The 23,661-nt window shown below is 32.1% G+C and overlaps 1 protein-coding gene across 1 annotated transcript in view; it reads right to left on the bottom strand.

Moving 5' to 3' along the window:
- LOC135123355 (cholecystokinin receptor) overlaps nt 1-23,661 on the bottom strand; it is a 101,502-nt gene that overhangs the window by 54,737 nt on the left and 23,104 nt on the right. The window contains exon 3 of the mRNA XM_064047925.1: nt 18,506-18,671. Coding sequence (XP_063903995.1) covers nt 18,506-18,671 — 166 coding nt within the window. The remainder of the gene's footprint in view (nt 1-18,505; nt 18,672-23,661) is intronic.

The raw sequence follows: 23,661 nt of genomic DNA on the forward strand, positions 1-23,661 counted from the left end.
CGTGATTAATGGCCTATTATATTCCGATTGAGCTCGGCTTGCTCCTCTCGCATTTCCACTCGATCCGGATTATTTTCGGAAAAAATTAAACCGTCAGTTTGTTCAATTAACGGCGTGTCTGGACCGCCCTAACGCCCTCATAATCTAAACAGATTATAAGGTAAACACGAAAAAAAGGTAAATAGATTAGACTTTTCAACGAGCGATGAACAGAAAGCCGAATCGCTATCAAAGACCGTTTTTTTTTAATTACGCACGAACCGGAACCCGACGAAAGTGCAAAAACAAGTTTAATAGCCGTAAACTTAGAAGAATAAAGCGCACACTTAAAGTTTGGATTACAAGTCTCGCACTGTTCTCAGATAAAACATGAAGCTTTCAAATTAAACTTTATTATTTATAACACCAGGATTGCGACGAATTTATGCAAACTGACCCACTTTCGGGCTTTAAACAAACGCGAGAGTCTTTTTATCACTCTGCACCTAGAATACAAATCGGGCGGTATTTCCAGGACCCAATCGTCGGTGACGCTCGAACGGACGAAGGACAATCGCTGAAAATCTAAACAAACAACGACAGCAGGATCTTCTTCTAATTCCTGCGAACGCAACAAGATACGTGCGACGAAATTCAATGGCGGCAGCAGGAACAAAGCTCTATTATTCCTGGAATTGAAGGTGCTCCTGAAAAATGGACTTTTAATATCTCCGCCGAGACTGATTTATGGAAAGCGTTTCTGGAGGCGCAACAGACGCCGACTACGTGACCGAGCTGTTAACAATTAATAAAGCAAATTGCGCAAGAGCGCCACCGAGTTTTACACTCACACGAACTGGTTTATGATAAAAACGCTAAATCGCGAAGTGCATGACGAATGGTTTTCGGTGCACGCGAGAGCGAAATAACAATAGGTTCGTCGGAGATTTCAGAGTTGTGCAGACGTCTCATATAAATGATGGATCCAAGAGAGTATTTATGACTCTGGAAGAGATAGGGACGCCGGGAAAAAAATGGAATTTGCGAGACAGAAAACGTTTCGAGTATTGCCGCAATTTCAATAAACGTTACAAAATTCATACTGCGCCATATGGCCCCTACTTACCATAACTTCGCAACAATAATCGCAATTTTGTTCGCGATATCATCCCTAACACTCGTCCCATACATTTATACCCTCTAAAACCGGCTAAAACCATAACTTCGCTTGTTAAAAGCCGAAGAACTTTTCGGAGGCCTATCTCCTCAAATTATGGAAAGTGGTCGTTCAGGACCTCAAACTGGATTTAATACATCCCTAATTTGGCTGGCTGTGAGATAGAAGGCTTCAAGATATCATAAGAAGTTTGTTTTTTGCTTCAGAGCTGGGCTAATTTCGTTTTTAGATGGTAAGGAACTCCGGGAATGTGAAAAAGGAGGGCGGCCGATCCCGATTGTCCTCTGTTGGCGATTTTATTACCCAGATATAATTTTTAATATTGTTTTTATTTTTTTGTAGCACGAATACGTACGGTGTGTGTTGGTAATGATCCCAAAATATGAACAATTTTTACGACTACAGTGTAAAAGAGGGAAAAATAACACATTTTAATCCTAAACGAAAAAAAGAATACAAATCCTGTAAATTCTTTGAGTGTGCACAACTCAGCTTTGATTAGTTTTTTCGGTTTATTTTTTAGAATCTCGGGAATCCCTTGTGCTTTTTTTTCAGAAAGAATGATTCTCTGAGGGGTTTGTAGTGTGTTTTTATAAAGAACATGAAATAATCTCGGATGCTTCTAGTGTTTTATTATACAACAATGTGAAAGGAGCTTTTAATGTCTTTTTCATAAATAATGTGGAAGAATCTGGGGGGCTTTAGATGCTTTTTTTATAAAGAACGTGGAGAAATCTTGAGGTTCTTAGTGTTTTTCATAAAAATATAGAAAAATCTCGAGGGTTCCAGGTGTTTTTTCTAAGAATGTGGAAAAATCTTAGTGTTTTTCATTAATAACACAGGCCTGCGATGGTTTTCCCCCAACAAAATCAAGTAGTAATTTCAGTAGGTCTTAGATACTCATATATAAAAAAAAATTGCAAAAATTTCTATCACGTACAGTTTCTGCAAAAAATGTTTTTTTCAGTTTTGTTCTTAGTACTATAAAAATTAACTTCTAGATTTTGTGGTAATAATATGTATGGATAATGGTGTTGATATTTTATTTCGTGTTCAGCTTAGTAAGAGTTATTTGTGTCGACTATGCGCTTACTACCCTGAATTTAAACAAAAATTACTAATGTCTTCTCGGAAATGGGTTAATTCTTCAGATAAGTTTGCTGACACCAATGATTTGGATTGAGCCACAAAATCACACATACGATTGTTACTTTTGCTGTTCAAATATAAAATTATACCATGCGAAAAATGTAACAGCAATAACATATCCTATCGTGAATACAAGAGAAAACGCTTAAATCAGAGCTTTGAAGAAAGAAAAAAAGAAGGTTCTTGATTTATTTGTATTTTTAAGTCTTGTTTATAACTAATTTAGTTCATTTAATAAATAAACATTCAATTTTATATTCTTTATATTTTATTTTTTCATAAAAATTGTTTGAAAAACTATGAATATTTAGGCCTACATAAAAACAAATTTCGATGTGCTACAAAAAAACTAGAGTTATATTTTAATTCGGCATACATAAATACCTAAAAAAAAACAATATTATTTAAAAGGGAAATTAAAAGTTATATTTCGCAGGCCTGTGTAATATATAAGAATCTGGGGGTTCTGATGCCTTTTTTTAATAAATAACAGGAAAGAATATCGGGGGCTTACAGTGTTCTTTTTATGAAGAACGTGGAGGAATCTTGAGATTCTTAGTGTTTTTCATAAAAATGTGGAAAATCTCGAAAGTTCCAGGTGTTTTTTCTAAGAATGTGGAAAAATCTTAGAGGCTCTTAGGGTGTTTTTCATAAATAATATTGAAGAATCTTTGGGGCTTGTGATGCCTTTTTTATAAAGAATGTCAAAGAATATTGGGAACTCCTAGTGTTTTTTATAAACATGTGGAAGAACCTCGGAGGCTTCCAATGTCTTTTTTACGAAGAATCTGAAGAAATCTTGAGGTTCTTAGTGTTTTTCATAGAAATGTGGAAAAACTCAAATGTTCCAGGTGTTTTTTCTAAGAATGTGGAAAAATCTTAGTGTTTTTCATTAATAATACAGAAGAATCTCGGGGGGCTTCTGATGCCTTTTTTATAAATAACAGAAAAGAATATCAGGGGCTTACAGTGTTCTTTTTATGAAGAACGTGGAGGAATCTTGAGGTTCTTAGTGTTTTTCATAAAATTGTGGAAAAATCTCGAAGGTTCCAGGTATTTTTTCTAAGAATGTGGAAAAATCTTAGAGGTTCTTAACGTGTTTTTCATAAATAATATTGAAGAATCTTTGGGGCTTGTGATGCTTTTTTTTATAAAGAATGTCGAAGAATCTTGGAAACTCCTAGTGTTTTTTATAAACATGTGGAAGAACCTCGGAGGCTTCCAGTTTCTTTTTTAGGAAGATTCTGAAGAAATCTTGAGGTTCTTAATGTTTTTCATAAAAATGTGGAAAATCTCGAAGGTTCCAGGTGTTTTTTCTAAGAATGTGGAAAAATCTTAGTGTTTTTCATTAATAATATAGAAGAATCTCGGGGGCTTCTGATGCCTTTTTTTATAAATAACTGGAAAGAATATCGGGGACTTACAGTGTTCTTTTTATGAAGAACGTGGAGGAATCTTGAGGTTCTTAGTGTTTTTCATAAAATTGTGGAAAAATCTCGAAGGTTCCAGGTGTTTTTTCTAAGAATATGGAAAAATCTTAGTGTTTTTCATTAATAATATAGAAAAATATCGGGAGCTTACAGTGTTCTTTTTATGAAGAACGTGGAGGAATCTTGAGATTCTTACTGTTTTTCATAAAAATGTGGAAATATCTCGAAGATTCCAGGTGTTTTTTCTAAGAATGTGTAAAAATCTTAGAGGCTCTTAACGTGTTTTTCATAAATAATATTGAAGAATCTTTGGGGCTTGTGATGCCTTTTTTTATAAAGAATGTCGAAGGATCTTGTAAACTCCTAGTGTTTTTTATAAACATGTGAAAGAACCTCGGAGGCTTCCAGTGTCTTTTTTAGGAAGAATCTGAAGAAATCTTGAGGTTCTTAGTGTTTTTCATAAAAATGTGGAAAAACTCGAAGGTTCCAGATGTTTTTTCTAAGAATGTGGAAAAATCTTAGTGTTTTTCATTAATAATATAGAAGAATCTCGGGGGCTTCTGATGCCTTTTTTTATAAATAACTGGAAAGAATATCGGGGGCTTATAGTGTTCTTCTTATGAAGAACGTGGAGGAATCTTGAGGTTCTTAGTGTTTTTCATAAAATTGTGGAAAAATCTCCAAGGTTCCAGGTGTTTTTTCTAAGAATATGGAAAAATCCTAGTGTTTTTCATTAATAATATAGAAGAATATCGGGGGCTTACAGTGTTCTTTTTATGAAGAACGTGGAGGAATCTTGAGGTTCTTAGTGTTTTTCATAAAAATGTGGAAATATCTCGAAGATTCCAGGTGTTTTTCTAAGAATGTGGAAAAATCTTAGATGCTCTTAACGTGTTTTTCATAAATAATATTGAAGAATCTTTGGGGCTTGTGATGCCTTTTTTTTATAAAGAATGCCGAAGAATCTTGGAAACTCCTAGTGTTTTTTATAAACATGTGGAAGAACCTCGGAGGCTTCCAGTGTCTTTTTTACGAAGAATCTGAAGAAATTTTGGGGCTCCCAGTGTTTTTTTACGAAGGTTGTGAAGGAATCTTGGGCCACCTAGTGTTTTTTATTAAAATGTGAAAGAATCTCGGGGGTTCCAGGTGTTTTGTCTAAGAATGTTAAAAAATCCTATGAGCTTCTAGTGACTTTTTCATAAATAATGGGGAGGAATCTAGGGTTTCTGATGTCCTGCTTTTTACAGAAATACGAAAAAATATTGGGGGCTTCCAGTGTCCTTTTTACGAAGAATCTTGGGGCTCCTAGTGTTTTTTATAAGAATGTGGAAGAATTTCAGGAGTTCCAGGTGCTTTTTCTAAAATGTGGAAAAATATTAGATGCTTCTAGTGGCGTTTTCACAAATAATATGGAAGAATCTTTGGAGCTTCTGATGCCTCTTTTTATAAAGAATGTCAAAGAATCTTGGAAAATCCTAGTGTTTTCTAAAAAAATGTGGAAGAATCTCGGGAGCCTCCGGTGTCTTTTATACGAAGAATCTGAAAAAATCTTGGGGCTTCTAGAGTTTTTTATTAAAATGTAGAGGAATCTCCGGGGCTTCCAGTGTCTTTTTACTAAGACTGTGAAGGAATCTTGGTGCTCCTAGTGTTTTTTATAAAAGTGTGGAAGAATTTCAGTGGTTCCCGGTGCTTTTTCTAAAATATGGAAAAATATTATATGCTCCTAGTGGCGTTTTCACAAATAATATGGAAGAATCTTTGGGGCTCCTGATGCCTTTTTTTATAAAGATTGTCAAAGAGTCTTGGAAAATCCTAGTGTTTTTTAAAAAAATGTGGAACAATCTCGGGAGTCTCCGGTGTCTTTTATACGAAGAATCTGAAAAAATCGTGGAGCTCCTAGTCTTTTTTATAAAAATTTTGATGAATCTCCGGGGTTTCCAGTGTCTTTTTACTAAGAATGTGAAGGAATCTTGGGGCTCCTAGTGTTTTTTAAAAAAATGTGGAAGAATTTCAGGGGTTCCAGGTGCTTTTTCTAAAATGTGAAAAAATATTAGATGCTTCTAGTGACGTTTTCACAAATAATATGGAAGAATCTTTCAAAGAATCTTGGAAAATCCTAGTGTATTTTAAAAAAATGTGGAATAATCTCGGGAGCCTCCCGTGTCTTTTATACGAAGAATCTGAAAAAATCTTGGGGCTCCTAGAGTTTTTTATAAAGATGTATAGGAATCTCCGGGGCTTCCAGTGTCTTTTTACTAAGAATTTGAAGGAATCTTGGGGCTTCTAGTGTTTTTATAAAAATGTGGAATAATTTCAGGGGTTCCAGGTGCTTTTTCTAAAATGTGGAAAAATATTAGATGCTTCTAGTGGCGTTTTCACAAATAATATGGAAGAATCTTTGGGGCTTCTAATGCCTTTTTTTATAAAGAATGTCAAAGAATCTTGGAAAATACTAGTGTTTTAAAAAAAAATGTGGAAAAATCTCGGGAGCCTCCAGTGTCTTTTATACAAAGAATCTGAAAAAATCTTGGGGCTTCTAGAGTTTTTTAAAAAATGTAGGGGAATCTCCGCGACTTCCAGTGTCTTTTTACTAAGAATGTGAAGGAATCTTTAGGTTCCAAGTGTTTTTTATAAAAATGTGGAAGAATTTCAGGGGTTCCAGTTGCTTTTTCTAAAATTTGGAAAAATATTAGATGCTTCTAGTGGCGTTTTCACAAATAATATGGATGAATCTTTGGAGCTTTTGATGCATTTTTTTATAAAGAATATCAAAAAATCTTGGAAAATCCTAGTGTTTTCTAAAAAAATGTGGAAGAATCTCGGGAGCCTCCGGTGTCTTTTATACGAAGAATCTGAAAAAATCTTGGGGCTTCCTTTATAAAAATGTGTAGGAATCTCCGGGGCTTCCATTGTCTTTTTACGAAGGATGTGAAGGAATCTTGGGGATCCTAGTATTTTTTATTAAAATGTGGAACTTTCTCGGAGGTTGCAGGTGTTTTTTCTAAGAATGTTAAAAAATTTTTTAGGCTTCTAGTGACTCTTTCATAAATATTGTGAAGGAATCTCGGGGGCTTCTGACGCTTTTCTTTTTACAAAAAATACGAAAGAATATCGGGGACTTCCAGTGTCCTTTTTACGAAGAATCTCTGAAGGAATTTTGGGGCATCTAGTGTTTTTTATAAAATGTGAAGGAATCTCGGAGGTTTCCAGTGTTTTTTTACAAAGAATGTGAAAGAATCTTGAACGCCTAGTGTTTTTTATAAAAATGTGGAAGAATTTCGGGGATTCCAGGTGTTTTTTCTAAGAAAGTGAAAAAATCTTAGGCGCTTTTAGTGTCTTTTTCATAAATAATTGGAGGAATCTTTGGCGATTTCTGAAAAGTTTTTTTTTTTTAATTCCAAAGAATCTCTGGGGTTTCCAGTGCCTTTTTTACGAAGAATGTGTAGGAATCTTGGGATTCCTAGTATTTTCTATAAAAATGTGTTAGAATCTCGGGGAATTCCATGCCTTTTTTTGAATAATAAGAAAAACTGTCGGGGGCTTCCAGTGGTTTTTTTACGAAGAATATAAAGGAATCTTAGGACTCCTAGTGTATTCTATAAAAATATGGAAAAACCTCGGGGGCTCCAGGTGTTTTTTCTAAGAACGTAGAAAAATCTTAGGAGCTTGTAGTGTCTCTTTCATAAATAATATGGAAGATTCTCAGGGGCTTTTGATGCTTTTTTTAATGTGGGGGGATCTCAGAAGCTTCCAGACCTTTCTTATGAAAAATATGAAAAAAACCTCGGGGGCTTCCAGTGTCTTTTTTACGAAGAATGTGAAGAAATCTTGGGGCTTCTAGTGTTTTTTTATAAAAAGGTGGAAAAATCTCGGGGGCCTCCGGTATCTTTTATACGAAGAATCTGAAAAAATCTTGGGGCTTCTAGAGTTTTTTATAAAAATGTGGGGGAATCTCCGGGGCTTCCATTGTCTTTTTACGAAGGATGTGAAGGAATCTTGGGGTTCCTAGTATTTTTTATTAAAATGTGGAAATTTCTCGAAGGTTGCAGGTGTTTTTTCTAAGAATGTTAAAAAATCTTTTAGGTTTCTAGTGACTTTTTCATAAATATTGTGAAGGAATCTCGGGGGCTTCTGACGCTTTTCTTTTTACAAAAAATACGAAAGAATATCGGGGGCTTCCAGTGTTCTTTTTACGAAGAACCTGAAGGAATTTTGGGGCATCTAGTGTAATTAATAAAATGTGGAGGAATCTCGGAGGTTTCCAGTGTCTTTTTACAAAGAATGTGAAGGAATCTTGAGGTTCCTAGTGCATTTTATAAATTGTGGTAGAAGCTCGGGGGTTTCAGGTGTTTTTTCTAAGAAAGAAAATCTTAGGGGCTTTTAGTGTCTTTTTCATAAATAGTTGGAGGAATCTTTGGCGATTTCTGAAAAGTTTTTTTTTTAAATTCGAAAGAATCTCGGGGGTTTCCAGTGCCTTTTTTACGAAGAATGTGTAGGAATCTTGGGATTCCTAGTATTTTCTATAAAAATGTGGTAGAATATCGGGGAATTCCATGCCTTTTTTTGAATAATAAGAAAAACTGTCGGGGGCTTCCAGTGGTTTTTTTACGAAGAATATAAAGGAATCTTAGGGCTCCTAGTGTATTTTATAAAAATATGGAAAAACCTCGGGGGTTCCAGGTGTTTTTTCTAAGAACGTAGAAAAATCTTAGGAGCTTGTAGTGTCTCTTTCATAAATAATATGGAAGATTCTCAGGGGCTTTTGATGCTTTTTTTAATGTGGGGGGATCTAAGGGGCTTCCAGACCTTTTTTATGAAAAATATGAAAAAAACCTCGGGGGCTTCCAGTGTCTTTTTTACGAAGAATGTGAAGAAATCTTGAGGGTCCTAGTGCATTTTATAAAAATGTGGTAGAAGCTCGGGGGTTTCAGGTGTTTTTTCTAAGAAAGTGGAAAAATCTTAGGGGCTTTTAGTGTCTTTTTCATAAATAATTGAAGGAATTTTTGGCGATTTCTGAAAAGTTTTTTTTTTAAATTCGAAAGAATCTCGGAGGTTTCCAGTGCCTTTTTTACGAAGAATGTGTATTTTTTATAAAAATGTGGTAGTATCTCGGGGAATTTCATGTCTTTTTTTTGAATAATAAGAAAAAATCTCGGGGGCATCCAGTGTCTTTTTTACGAAGAATGTGAAGAAATCTTAGGGCTCCTAGTGTTTTTTATAAAAATGCGAAAGAATCTCCAAGGCTTCCAGTGTATTGTTACGAAGAATCTGAAGGAATCTTGGGGCTCCCAGTGTTTTTTATAAATATGTGAATGAATTTCGGGGGTTCCAGATGTTTTTTCTAAGAATGTTAAAAAATCTTCGTCAAGGTTTCTTAAAAAATATATTGAGGAATCTCGGCGGCTTCTTCCTCTTTTTTTATCAAAAATACGAAAGAACCTGATCAGCTTATCGTGGCCTTTTTATAAAGAATATAAAGGCATCTTAGGGCTTTTATAGTGTTTTTTATAAAAATGTGGAAAAATCCCGGGCGTTCCAGTTGTTTTTTCTAAAATGTGGAAAAATCTTAGTAACTTCCAGTGTCATTTTCATAAATAATATGGCAGAATTTTGGGGCTTCTAATGCCTTTTTTTTATAAACAATGCGAAAGAATCTTGGGGGCTTCTAGTGTGTTTTTTATGAAGAATGTGAAGAACCTTGGGGTTTCTATTGTTTTTTATAAAAATGTGGAAAAATCGCGGCGGTTCCAGGTGTTTTTTCTAAAATATGAAACAATTTTAGAGGCCTCTAAGTGTCTTTTTTATAAATAATATATATAAAATTTTCTATATCGAATATCAAAGAGTATTGGAATTTCCTAGTGTTTTTTATAAAAATGTGGGAGAATCTCGCGGGTTTAAGGTGTTTTTTTCTATGAATGTGGAAAAATCTTAAATAATATGGAGCAATCTCGGAGACTTTTGTTGCATTTTTTATAAAAAATACGAAGGAATATCGGGGGCTTCCAGTCACCTGTTTAGGAAGAATGTGAAGGCAACTTAGAGCTCATAGTGTTTTTTTATAAAAATTTGGAAGAATCTCGGAGATTTGAGATGTTTTTTCTAAAAATGTGAAGAAACCTTAGATGCTGAAGGAATCTTGGGGCCCCGAATATTTTTCAAGCATCTTAAAGGATCTCGGAGGATCTAACATCCTTTATTTATATAGAGAATGTGAAAGAATCTCTGGGGTTTCTAGTGGTTTTTTAAAAATGTACCAGAGGTTCCAAGTATTTTTTCTAAGAATGTCAAAAAATCTTAAGGGCTTCTAATGTCTTTTCTAAATAATATGGAAGATGCTCGGGGACTTTTGATGCTTCTTTTTTATTTGGAAGGATCTCGGGGGCTTTTTAAGAATGTGAAAAAATCTCTGGAGGCTCTAGTATTTGATCATATCAAAGAATCTCTGTGCTTCTAGTGTTTTTTTTATGTAAAACGACTTCGAGGTCTCTTACTACATTTTTAAATGTTTTTTCCTGATCGTTTTATTAATTCCCTAGACGTATGAAAAGCAACTAATCAAGCTAATTTTCTTGCAATTTAATCTACCGAAAGCAAACCGCAACTACCGGACTGACCGTTGCAAAATATTCAACACAATTTCTGCATGACCTACCCCAAACCAATTTAATACTTGCCCGCTACCCTCCGACTGCGAACCCAACTTCCTCCCCTCCTTCTGCTCCAGCGGACGTACATTTTTGCGTTTTATGGACCGTTTCTGCAATAACAACACGCTCCGAGTCGGCCCGGAACAGGTGGTTCGTCTGTCGAATTCGCCTCCGAAAAATAAATCCTCCCTTCAAAGGGTTAAAGTAGACGGCACGAACCCCTCGTTATTCACTTTCAATTGCTCGTTACCCAGCAGCGTTCGGCGCATTTTCGATTTTTTCCCCTTTTATTAAGTTTTTTCGTGTCGGATAACCGGCGCATCCGCCGTTCTGGCGTATCGCGACTGCAACATTTCACCCGAAATATTAAATTAAATTCAGCCCCTCAAAGACTGGTCGGAAAAAACACACCATAAACAAAGCCCCCGATCGAAAATAATTTGGAATTCGCAGTAGATTTAGCCGAATCGAGCTGTGGAAATTTAACCACCCTGTAATAACGCCCATATCGTGGGTGGATGTGTCTACAATTTATCCAGTCGGTAAACGGAGGATATGATTGAAGTGGGTTAAAAAGCGGAAAATCAACGGTCTTGTTTGAATCGTACGCGAGACGCACAAGTAAAAATAATTTGGCGCCGGAAAAAAGGGGGCCGACGGGGGTGGGAAGGAAGCGGCGGAGCTTTCTTGTTTGCGTATTTTCGCGGGTTAGTGAACTATATAAATACATTTTTTAGGGGTGAGTAATTCGGCGAATGTTGGCCTTTCCCAGGCGATGATATAAGCGGTTGTGTTTATTCTGGCAGGGGCGGAAAAAATCGCTTATTACGCTCCTGGCGGTTGCTAAATAAATTAAAAGCCTCCAGGACGCGCAAAATTATGTTCGGGTTAGTTAACACATCGCCACAACATGCCGTTACAATTTTATTTTTACGTAAAAACTCAACACGGATTCATAAACTACAAGTACAGGAATATGATATTTCATAAAATTGAACTAACAAAAAATACGCAATGACATGTTCAGACCGAATTTCTATTTAAAATTGTAATGAACCCATTTGCGTCAGCACTTTGCAAATAATACCGTTTCGATTCACCTTCCAAATTAACATTTAATGGAGCCGCTGCGAGTTTTTCCGTTTTAATTATAATTCTTTCGCACCGAAATCTTTTCTAATTAAACCGAACTTTCCGCGACTTCTCGCTTTGACGTCTCTTTAATGTAACGTAATAGAGTCGAACATCATCCCCGAATTAATTCACAGCGGTGTGCAGATGAATTATTCCGCTCTTAACCCATCGTCGGGATTCCCCGATTTGTTACGTAATCCCACAAAAACCGCCCATAATTCACCCATTACACGGACAAATACCCTCAAGTCGCTCCCTTTTCGTCAGCTCATTTTTCCACCACAGCTGTCGCTAATTGTTACAACGATTCCATGAACGCCGCAGTACGTCGATCTGTCTGTCTGACTGTCTGTCGCGCTAATTGGCAACTTGCAACGAACTCGTTCAACGCGTCTGAAAAAAGAACTAACCCCGCCTGGAGTCCACTCACCCCGTTTAATTAATTTGTTAATCATTGATTAGAGCCAGCGCAGCAGTGACCTCCGCTAAGACGCCCCGGTTCACCCTGGATATATTTTAGTGTCATCGGGGGTGCGAAACTATAAATTGGGGGTTTACGGCTTATCGAAAACTTTCACTCTGACACCCTTCGTCTGGCGAATTAACGTTCTCATCAGGAAAAATCTCGTTACGACGAGAGGGTGCCTAAATTAATTGCAGGCGGACTAGAGTGGTATTAATTGTAGTTTTGTGGCGTAGTCGAGAGGAAAATTATCATTTTTTCGGGGTTAATTCTGCATAGCAGACGCTTGAATTTAGGGGCGAGGTGATATGACCGTTCGGTGGGAAGTAACGTCAGATGGTGTATAATGTTCAAGTTGAAATCGATATTTTTTACGACGCTGGCTAAGTGGAATTGTATTCTGTGTCGCGAAGTTCGTTTTAAAATATATAGAAGTATTGTAATCGAGTCCGTCGGCCGACTCTCTACTTTTGCATTTTCTCGACCTATCATGACCCTAGAGGACGAAGAAATAGGTCTCTCGTTTCCGTCTGTCTGTCCGTATATCCGTCTGTCTGCCGTCCCGGATTTTTATTAAACAGATAATCTCCGAAAGTACTAGACCGATTGTTGTCAAATTTTGTATTTATATCATCCCCAACACTAATGTGATGACGTCACTTCAAAATTGTACGTAGTAAATCGGTTTTAAATTGTATCAAATAACATAGTCTTACACATGTAGATTATGACTCCGAATTAAGATTTTACCCGAAACGTCCAGATTTTTTACAATTTTTATATATTTTTCGTTCCTTAAATCTTTCGATTTGCACGTTTTTGATTTCCTTTATTTTTTCAACGTTTTTTTCGATTTTATAATTTTCTTCAATTCTTCAAATTTTCGATCTTTGATTTCTTTAATTGTCATTATTTCGATTTTACAATATTTTATTTTCCAATTTTTCAATTTTTCATGTTTTTTGTTTCCAATTTTTAGATTTTTCATGATTTTCATTTTATACTTTTTCGGTTTTTTTATTTTTCTTTTTTTTCGTTTTGTTAATTTTTCGAGTTCTTGATTTTTATTTTTGATTTACCCGATTTTTTAAAGATCATTTTCTCAAATTTATATCACAATTTTTCGTTTCTTCAATTTTTTAAATTTTCATTCTTTGATTTTTTCTAATTTTTAAATTTTTCAATTTTTGGACTTCTCAATTATTCGATTTTCCGAATTCTTTATTTTTTAATATTTCGATTTTAGAATATTTCGTTCTTCAGATTTTTATTCTTTCGATTTTTGAATTTTTCGTTTCTTCAAATTCTAAATTTTAAAATTTAGCAATTTTCCGATTTTTTATTGCCATTATTTTGTCATTATTTCTATTTTACAATGTTTCGTTTTTCCCATTTTAGTAGTTTTTCGATTTTTAGGTTTGTCAATTTTTAGTTTTTCGATTTTTCAACTTTTCAAGTCTTTAATTTCCAATTTTTAGATTTTTCCAAATTTTCATTTTATACTTTTTCGGTTTTTTGTTTTTATGTTTTTCGTTTCGTTAATTTTTCAAGTTCTTGATTTTTATTATTCATTTACCCGATTTTTTAAACATCATTTTCTCAAATTTATATCACAATTCTCGTTTATTTAATTTTTGAAATTTTCATTCTTTGATTCTTTCAAATTTCTTCTCAATGTTGCAATTTTTGAATTTCTCAATTATACGATTTTCCGAATTCTTTAATTTTCAATATTTCGATTTTTAAGTTTCACAACTTTTTTATTCCTTCGATTTTTGATTTTTTCCTTTCTTCAATTTCTAAATTTTCCAATTTAGCAATTCTCCGATTTCATTAATTGCAATTATTTTGTCATTATTTGGATTTTACAATGTTTCGTTTTTTCCATTTTAGTAATTTTTCAATTTTTAACTTTCCAAATTTTTAATTTCCAATTTTTAGATTTTCCAAATTTTCATTTTATACTTTTTCGGTTTTTTATTTTTCTGTTTTTCGTTTCGGTAATTTTTCAAGTTCTTGATTTTTATTTTTCATTTACCCGATTTTTTAAACGTCATTTTCTTAAATTTATGTCACAATTCTCGTTTATTTAATTTTTGAAATTTTCATTCTTTGATTTTTTCAAATTTCTTCTCAATGTTGCAATTTTTGAATTTCTCAATTATACGATTTTCCGAATTCTTTAATTTTCAATATTTCGATTTTTAAGTTTCACAACTTTTTTATTCCTTCGATTTTTGAATTTTTCCTTTCTTCAATTTCTAAATTTTACAATTTAGCAATTTTCCGATTTCTTTAATTGCCATTATTTTGTCATTATTTGGATTTTACAATGTTTGGTTTTTTCCATTTTAGTAATTTTTCAATTTTTAAGTTTCGAAATTTTTAATTTTTCGATTTTTGAATTTTTCAAGTTTTTAATTTCCAATTTTTAGATTTTCCAAATTTTCATTTTATACTTTTTCGGTTTTTTATTTTTCTGTTTTTCGTTTCGTTAATTTTTCATGTTCTTGATTTTTATTTTTCATTTACCCGATTTTTTAAACGTCATTTTCTTAAATTTATGTCACAATTCTCGTTTATTTAATTTTTGAAATTTTCATTCTTTGATTTTTTCAAATTTCTTCTCAATGTTGCAATTTTTGAATTTCTCAATTATACGATTTTCCGAATTCTTTAATTTTCAATATTTCGATTTTTAAGTTTCACAACTTTTTTATTCCTTCGATTTTTGAATTTTTCCTTTCTTCAATTTCTAAATTTTCCAATTTAGCAATTTTCCGATTTCTTTAATTGCCATTATTTTGTCATTATTTGGATTTTACAATGTTTCGTTTTTTCCATTTTAGTAATTTTTCAATTTTTAAGTTTCGAAATTTTTAATTTTTCGATTTTTGAATTTTTCAAGTTTTTAATTTCCAATTTTTAGATTTTCCAAATTTTCATTTCATACTTTTCGGTTTTTTATTTTTCTGTTTTTCTTTTCGGTAATTTTTCAAGTTCTTGATTTTTATTTTTCATTTACCCGATTTTTTAAACGTCATTTTCTTAAATTTATGTCACAATTCTCGTTTATTTAATTTTTGAAATTTTCATTCTTTGATTTTTTCAAATTTCTTCTCAATGTTGCAATTTTTGAATTTCTCAATTATACGATTTTCCGAATTCTTTAATTTTCAATATTTCGATTTTTAAGTTTCACAACTTTTTTATTCCTAAATTTTCCAATTTAGCAATTTTCCGATTTCTTTAATTGCCATTATTTTGTCATTATTTGGATTTTACAATATTTCGTTTTTTCCATTTTAGTAACTTTTCAATTTTTAAGTTTCGAAATTTTTAATTTTTCGATTTTTCAATTTTTCAACTTCTTGATTTCCAATTTTTCCATTTTCAAATTTTTCACTTTTTTCACTTTTGACTTTTCAATTTTACAGGTTAGCAATTTTCCCATTTTTTGAATTGAAAAATTGGAATATTGAAAAAATGAAGACGGGGAAAAATTGCAAATCGAAGAACTGAAGAAACTAAAAATCGAAATATTGAAAAACTAAAAAACTGAGCAACCAAAAATCGAATAAATAAATAAAAAAATTCTGAAGTAGTAAAATTGAAAATTATTTTAAATTATTATTATTATTATTGGATAATTGTTTTAAAATGAAAATTAGAAAAATTTCAAATAAAAGACTCAAGAAACGAAAAAAACATATAAAAGATGAAAAATTGAAAACCAGAAAATCACAAATGGAAAAAATTAAAAAAATCGAAAAATCAAAAAGTTTCACACCGAAAAGAGAAAAAATTGAAAATCAGAATACTGACAAATCGAAAAATTGAAAAAATTAAATAATCGTGGAATTGAAAAATCTGAAAGTTGAAAAATCGAAAATTTTTAAAAAATTCAAAAATCAAAACACTCAAGAACCAAAAAATTGAAAAAACAAATAAAATAAAAAACCGAAACGTAAAACTACAAATTAAATACAAAAATTGAAGAAATGAAAAATTTAAAAATTAAAAAATATAAAAACTGAAACATCCAAAACTTGGAAAATACGAAAACTAAAAAATATAAAACTGAAAACTCTAAGAGATTCATTTTGTAAAATTAAAGAAACAAAAAGTTGAACAAAATTGAAATTGAATAAAACAAAATCACAAAATCGGAACACTGGAAAATCGAAAAATTGTAAACATCGAAAATTTTTAAAAAATTCAAAAATCAAAACACTCAAGAACCGAAAAATTGAAAAATAAAATAAAAAACCGAAACATTAAACCACAAAATAAATACAAAAATTGAAGAAAGAAAAAATTTAAAAATTGAAAAATTAAAAATTGAATGAAAACTGTGAAATTGTAAACTGAAAAATTGCAAAATCTAAAAACATCGTAAAATTGGAGAAACAAAACAAATGAAAAATTAAAAAACTGCAAAACGAACAAATGAAGAAATGAAAAATTGGAAAAATTAAAACTGGAAAAACAAAAATTATAAAATTACAACACTGAAAATTCGATGAAATTGTAAAAATAAAAAAACGAAACCAAAAATTGATAAAATTGGAACCCGAAAAATTGAGAAATTGAAAAAATTGAAATTGAAAAAACGAAAAATTACGAAACCAAAACATTAAAAAATGAAAAAATTGAAAAATTAAAAAAAACGAAAAATCGGATTAACTGGAAACCCAATAACAGCAAAATTGAACATTTTAAAAATCGGAAAATCGAGAAACTGAAAAATCTAAAACTTAAAAAAACTGAAAATCGAAAAAATTAAGAAATAAAAACCCAAACGAAAACCTGCAAATCGAAAAATTGAAAACATGAAAAAATGAAAAATCGAAAAATTTAATCGAAGAAATGAAGAAACGAAAAATTAAAAATTTTAAATTTAGAAAAACAAAAATTATAAAATTATTACACTGAAAAGTTGTAAAAAATTTAAGAAATAATAATAAAAATTTGAATAAATAGAAAATTAAAGAATCGAAAAATTGCGGAATCAAAAATTCAAGAAACAAGAAAATGAAAAATTCAAAAATCATAAATCGAAAAACTGGAGAAACAAAAAATTGAAAAACCGACAGACTGAAAAATCCAAAACTGAAAAAACGAAAAATCAAAAATCTGAAAGTTCAAAAACCGAAAAATTTAAATAATTAAGAAAATAAAAAACCCAAACGAAAACTGCAAATCGAAAAATTGCCAAATCTAAAAACATCGTAAAATTGGAGAAACAAAAAAAATGAAAAATTAAAAAACTGCAAAACGAAACAATGAAGAAATGAAAAATTGGAAAAATTAAACCTGGAAAAACAAAAATCATAAAATTACAACACTGAAACTTCGATGAAATTGTAAAAATAAAAAAACGAAACGAAAAATTGATAAAATTGGAACTCGAAAACTTGAGAAATTGAAAAAATTAAAATTGAAAAAACGAAAAATAACGAAACCAAAACATTAAAAAATGAGAAAATTGAAAAATCAAAGAAAACGAATAATCGGATTAACTGGAAACCCAAAAATAGCAAAATTGAAAATTTTAAAAATCGGAAAATCGAGAGACTGAAAAATCTAAAACTTATAAAAACTGAAAATTGAAAAAATTAAGAAAATAAAAACCCAAACTAAAACCTGCAAATCGAAATATTGAAGACATGAAAAACCGAAAAATCGAAAAAATTTAAATTTAGAAAAACAAGAATTATAAAATTATTACATCGAAAAATTGTAAAAAAATTAAAAAATAAAAAACCGAAACGAAAAATTACAAATCAAAAATTTGAATAAATAGAAAATTAAAGAATCGAAAAATTGCAAAATAAAAATTCAAGCAACAAGAAAATGAAAAATTTTAAAATGTAATGACATAGTAAAACTGGAAAATGTGAGAATACGCTCGTCTTTATAACAATAAAATAATGATAAGGTAAGAATTATAATAATAACCTTCAGAATATTTTGTTCAATGGAGGCTTATGAATAATTTTAGTCATCTGTTTTGGGGCGATAAACTCATTCAAATCAAACAAATGTCTACGTGACATTCTTCCGATGTAATGTATTCCCGTTCATAATGTGCTGTAAATAAATGTTTTGCACTCGTAACCTTTATTGATAACCTTGGTCTCGTATTAATAATATTTATTACCATATCTCTAGTGTAAAAAGTCGCATCGATCAAGCCGTGTTTGTTTACAATTTTCACGTGCCGCCCGAGCTAACAAACCCATATCCTAAACCAACATCCCACTGACTGCGCCATACGAATAAACACCAAAGTCGTGTTTATTAATTGTGCGTTAGCCGGGTGTCTAACCTCCACTAAATCAATCATCCCCTCTAATTCCACCCGTCACGAATTAAGACATCCACTTTCACCATAAATCAGCCGTATCTACCAACTTAGCATAAGAGCAATAACACGCAGCTTGTAAATCACACATATCTGCATTCATGGCGGGCGTCGCGGGTTCTTTCTCGTCTGGGGCGAAAATATGGGGTGGCTTACCTTGCAGAAAGGGTAGGAGTTTGCACATGACTTCCCCGAAAACGAAGTGCCTCAACAGCGTCCCTATTAACGTGAAAGGTATGCAAAGGACGCCCAGCAGGAGATCGGAGACGGCCAAATTCAACAGGAACAAGTTTGTTATCGTCCTCATCCTCTGGTTCTTCACCTAAGCACGAACAAAGGCTTAATTAGTTTATAGAAAACTCACAAGAGGAGAGAGTTTGCTTAATTGAATAGTGGCAATTAAATCAAAAGGGGGTCGTGGACAAGCGATACGTTGTGTACTGTATTATTAAATTATTATTATTATTATTTGTGATAATTGGAGAGCGGATTTATAAGCAAAAAAGCATTAAAAACATAATCATATTACAAATCAAAGAACACTTCTTAGAACTTTGGATAAAATATTATTACAATAATCCTAGACTTTGTATTTTACACACGTATTTCAGTTTTCTTTAAAACAATTTATGATTGTAATGTGTTCCAAGTTGTCCACTGTAAAATTTTTTCGCCGATCATTTAAAATGTGTTTAAAATTGGAGAATGTGCGTTCAACATCCACACTCGTTGTTGGCGCAAATTTGAATTTTGCAACTAATGTTGAATCTAACTCCAAATTTTCCACCTTCTGGCCTTGTAAAACACGAGCAACGTCGGAAAGAACACCGAAACCTGCATTTTTATTTAACACTTCGTCAAGTTTTTGAGATACTTTTGAGTACCAATATCACCCCTTACTGCGTTTGCTTGTTGTTTAAATTCTTTCACTAAGTTTATGGCATCTACCAACAACATGTTGGGTTTTTCTAACTTTTCTATTACCTCACATACGAATTGATAATTGCTTCTTAGAAAAGCTAGATCTTGTCGCAAATCTTTGTTTTTCAAAATATTTATGCAATCTTTAATCGATTGAGAAGAATCTTCGCTAAACTTCGTAACTACTTCCTCAAATTCTTTGATATATTTGTCGTAATAAAATGTGGCCTGTAACCATGTTCCCCACCTCGTTATAATCGGCTCTGGGGGCAATGGTATGTTTGGAAATTTTTCGTTAAAATGTTGCACTCTTAGTGGGGCTTTAACAAAAATCTTTTTACCATTTGACACTAATTTATTAACAGTAGGAAACTGCAAACGTATTCCTTCAGCCATTCTGTTTAAACCGTGGGCAATGCAAGTAGAGTGAATTAAATTGGGGTACAATATTTTTAGATTATTCCCTGCTTTCAACATATAACGAGCTGCATCCGAGATCATCAATAAAATTTTATTGGCAAAAATAGTGACGTAAGACTGTCATTTACAAATCTGGTAATCGTGTTGCCATTTGTTTTATCTAACATTCTCAAACTTACTAATACCCTCGACTAGGGAAATTTTCATTTAAGATTCCAACAATTAAACTTGGCACGTATTTTTCACAACCATCGATTGTTTCATCAACAGCGAACCATAAACAATTATCTCCAACGCGATGTTTAATTTCGTTGTAAACTTGCTGAAACACTGGGCCTACATAATTTTTTCAGAGAGTACTTTCAACCGGAATATGTCGATTGCAGTGTTTTTCAAGGAATTCTTGAAGAGGGCCTTTCTCCAATTTTTTTAAAGGTATATTGGACTGGATCATCATTTTACATAAATCGAAATTAAACTGAAACTGCTCATCTTTTGTGGAAGTAGATGCAATAGATTCATGTATGGTCTGCTGTTTAATTTTAGAAACTTCAAACATTTTCTTCCTTTCTACATGAAGAGTCGTTCTGACATGTTGCGTCACGTTATATTTTTTATCACTTTGAATCCAAAACAACGTACAACAGGATTAACAAAGGAAAATAGATAAAAAAAAATTAGTGGGCTTACGGTTTTCACACAAGCTCTGCAGAATATTTTGTTGTTTTCTAATTTTAATTCTAGAAAATTCGTTATCCACTCATTCGGCGTCGATTTTACTTTCGGCATTCTTTTAAAATATTGGTAATATTACCAAAAAGAACTCAACATGTAACAAGGGAGAACCACGTATAACACTGTACTACGACAGATGCGATAGACTGATGGTTGTGAAATAAACGGTTCATTTACTTAAAAGTTTCCATTAGAAAAATTTTAAGGTAGGTAGTTGGGTACAATAATCCTTTTTACTTCCCGAACGTAAGCAAAGGAAGTATTGTAATCGAGTCCGTGGGCGGACTCTCTACTTTTACGTTTTCTCGATCTTTCATGACCCCTAGAAGACGAAGAAATAGGTCTCCAATTTCCGTCTGTCTGTCCGTCTGTCCGTCCGTCCGTCTGTCCGTCTGTTGTCCCGGATTTTTATTAGACAGATAATCTCCGAAAGTACTCGACCGATTGTTGTGAAATTTTGTACTTATATTAAGAATATCATGTAGATGGTAAAACGCTAACCAAAATTTGTCTAATCATCCCCACCACTAATGCGATGACGTCACTTCAAAATTGTACATAGTAAATGGGTTTTCAATTGTATAAAATAACATAGTCCTACACATGTAGTTTACAACTCTGAATCGACTTTTCACCCGAAACGTCCAGATTTTTGGAAAAAAAATCAAAATTATAAAACAAGATTTTGAAATTTAATTTTTAATCTGCTAACCAGAATGCGTTGAAATGTTGCAGATGTTTTAAGGCTATAAAGAGCATCATAAATCTTTAGTCAAAAAATATTTGCTTATCCCCTCCAAAAACTTGATGACGTCAGCTCGAAAGTTTGCCGAATAAATCATATCTAAAATGTACAAAATATGATGAGCCTGTACTTGTCATTTATCACTCCTTTCATATTTTTTGGATTTGCATATACAGAGTGACTCAAAAAAATTAATGAATGCGTAAATATATTTTATTGATTTAATCAGGAACTACAAAACCGAATGCTCTGAAATCTTGCAGATGTTTTAAGGTTATAAAGAGCATAATAAATGTTTAGTCAAAATATATTTGCTTATCCCCTCCAAAAACTTGATGACGTCAGCTCGAAAATTTGCCGAATAAATCATATCTAAAATGTACAAAATATGATGAGCCTGTACTTGTCATTTATCACTCCATTCATATTTTTTGGATTTGCATATACAGAGTGACTCAAAAAAATTAATGAATGCGTAAATATATTTTATTGATTTAATCAGGAACTACAAAACGGAATGGTCTGACATCTTGCAGATGTTTTAAGGTTATAAAGAGCATAATAAATGTTTAGTCAAAATATATTTGCTTATCCCCTCCAAAAACTTGATGACGTCAGCTCGAAAATTTGCCGAATAAATCATATCTAAAATGTACAAAATATGATCAGTCTGTACTTGTGAACTATCACTCCATTCATATTTTTTGGATTTGCATATACAGGGTGATTCAAGAAAATAAATGAAAGCGTAAATTTATTTTACTGATTTACTCAGGAACTACAAAACTGAATGCTTCGAAATCTTGAAGATATTTTAAAATTATCATAAGCATGGTAAATTTTTGATCAAAACGTATTTGGTCGTCCCCCCTAAAAAATTTATGATGTCACCACAAAATTTTGCTGAAAAAATCCTATCTAAAATGTACAAAATATGGTGAGTCTCTTCTTGTGATTTATCATTCCATTCAAATTTTTTCGATTTGCATATACAGGGTGACTCAAAAAAATTAATGAATGCGTATTTATTTTATTGATTTAATCAGGAACTACAAAACCGAATGCTTTGATATCTTGCAGATGTTTTAAGGTTATAAAGAGCATAATAAATTTTTAGTCAAAATATATTTGGTTATCTTCTACAAAAAACTGATGACGTCAGCTCAAAAGTTTGTCGAATAAATCGTATCTAAAATGTACAAAATATGATGAGTCTGTACTTGTAATTTATCATTCCAATCATATTTTTGGATTTGCATATGCAGGGTGACTCAAAAAAATTAATGAAGGCGTGAATTTATTTTATCGATTTAATCAGGAATTAGAAAACCGAATGCTTTGAAATCTTGGGAATATTTTAAAGTTATTATAAGCATGGTAAACTTTTGTTCAAAATGTATTTGTTCATCCCTCCTAAAAAAATTGATGACGTCACCCTTAAATTTTGCTGAATAAATCCTATCTAAAATGCAAAAAATATGATGAGTTTGTACTTGTGATTTATCATTCCATTCATATTTTTTAGATTTTCTTAAGAGGTGGTTCAAAAAAATTAATGAAGTCAATTTATTTTATTGATTAAATTAAAGGCAACACTTATTATTAGTATTACACCCCAACCAACCCAATTTGGTAGACACAAAATTTGTTAAAGGAAAAACTCGGTTGAAACATAAGGGTAGCACGCTTATTTACATCGACTTTAACATTACAGACCTGCATTTGTTTTATGCGTTCACTTGGTTCCGCGAATGTGAAATAGACATGTTTATAATCAACCAATTGTGAATTTCACCGTCAAGAATTAAAATAAAACCCAATGTTTTATATAATAAGCGGAAATCGAAGCAATAAAACCGATGGTCGTTTTGTTTACAGTTTCTCTGTTTGACTCTCACGTATGCTGTTACGCCTGTCATCTTAAATTAAGAATGTTTATACATACACGATTTTCAGTTGCCTCTGATACGTATACGTGAGTAAATTGTTTCGTTATTTTATTGATTATTACAAATCAATATTCAAAACGACCCAATTCATTTTCCCGAAAATTTGAGAATATAATAATTTTATTCTTAGTATTACACTACATCTATCCCAACTGATATACGTGTCCTTGCAAAAATGTTGATGACGTCATCGCAATTTTTTTTTAAATTCCCACTACAAAAATGTAATGAGAAAAAAAACACAATAGGCATGCAGTCGTCAAGTTTCCGACAGCGAGGGAAGTACTGTCTAAACTCTTTAGACCAATTTTTTCTAGAAAATCTTCAACGGTCTTGCCGAAAAAGAACATCTGGTTAAAAGCTTTAATTCATTATCAACGGAAGCAAGGATTTAAAGTCATAAAAACTATGGAGTATTTTTCCAATCCTATAATAAAATTTTATTACCCAAACGACCGGAACCTATTCACAAAAAGGGTCTTGAGTAAGTGTACTTCAATGGTCAAGTCCAGGTAAAATGCATACGATACGATACGTCTAAC

The sequence above is a fragment of the Zophobas morio genome, unplaced genomic scaffold (assembly GCF_036711695.1).
Source record: "Zophobas morio isolate AGI-343-1 ecotype UQ-CSIRO unplaced genomic scaffold, CSIRO_AGI_Zmor_V1 ptg000002l, whole genome shotgun sequence".
Lineage (NCBI taxonomy): Eukaryota > Metazoa > Arthropoda > Insecta > Coleoptera > Tenebrionidae > Zophobas > Zophobas morio.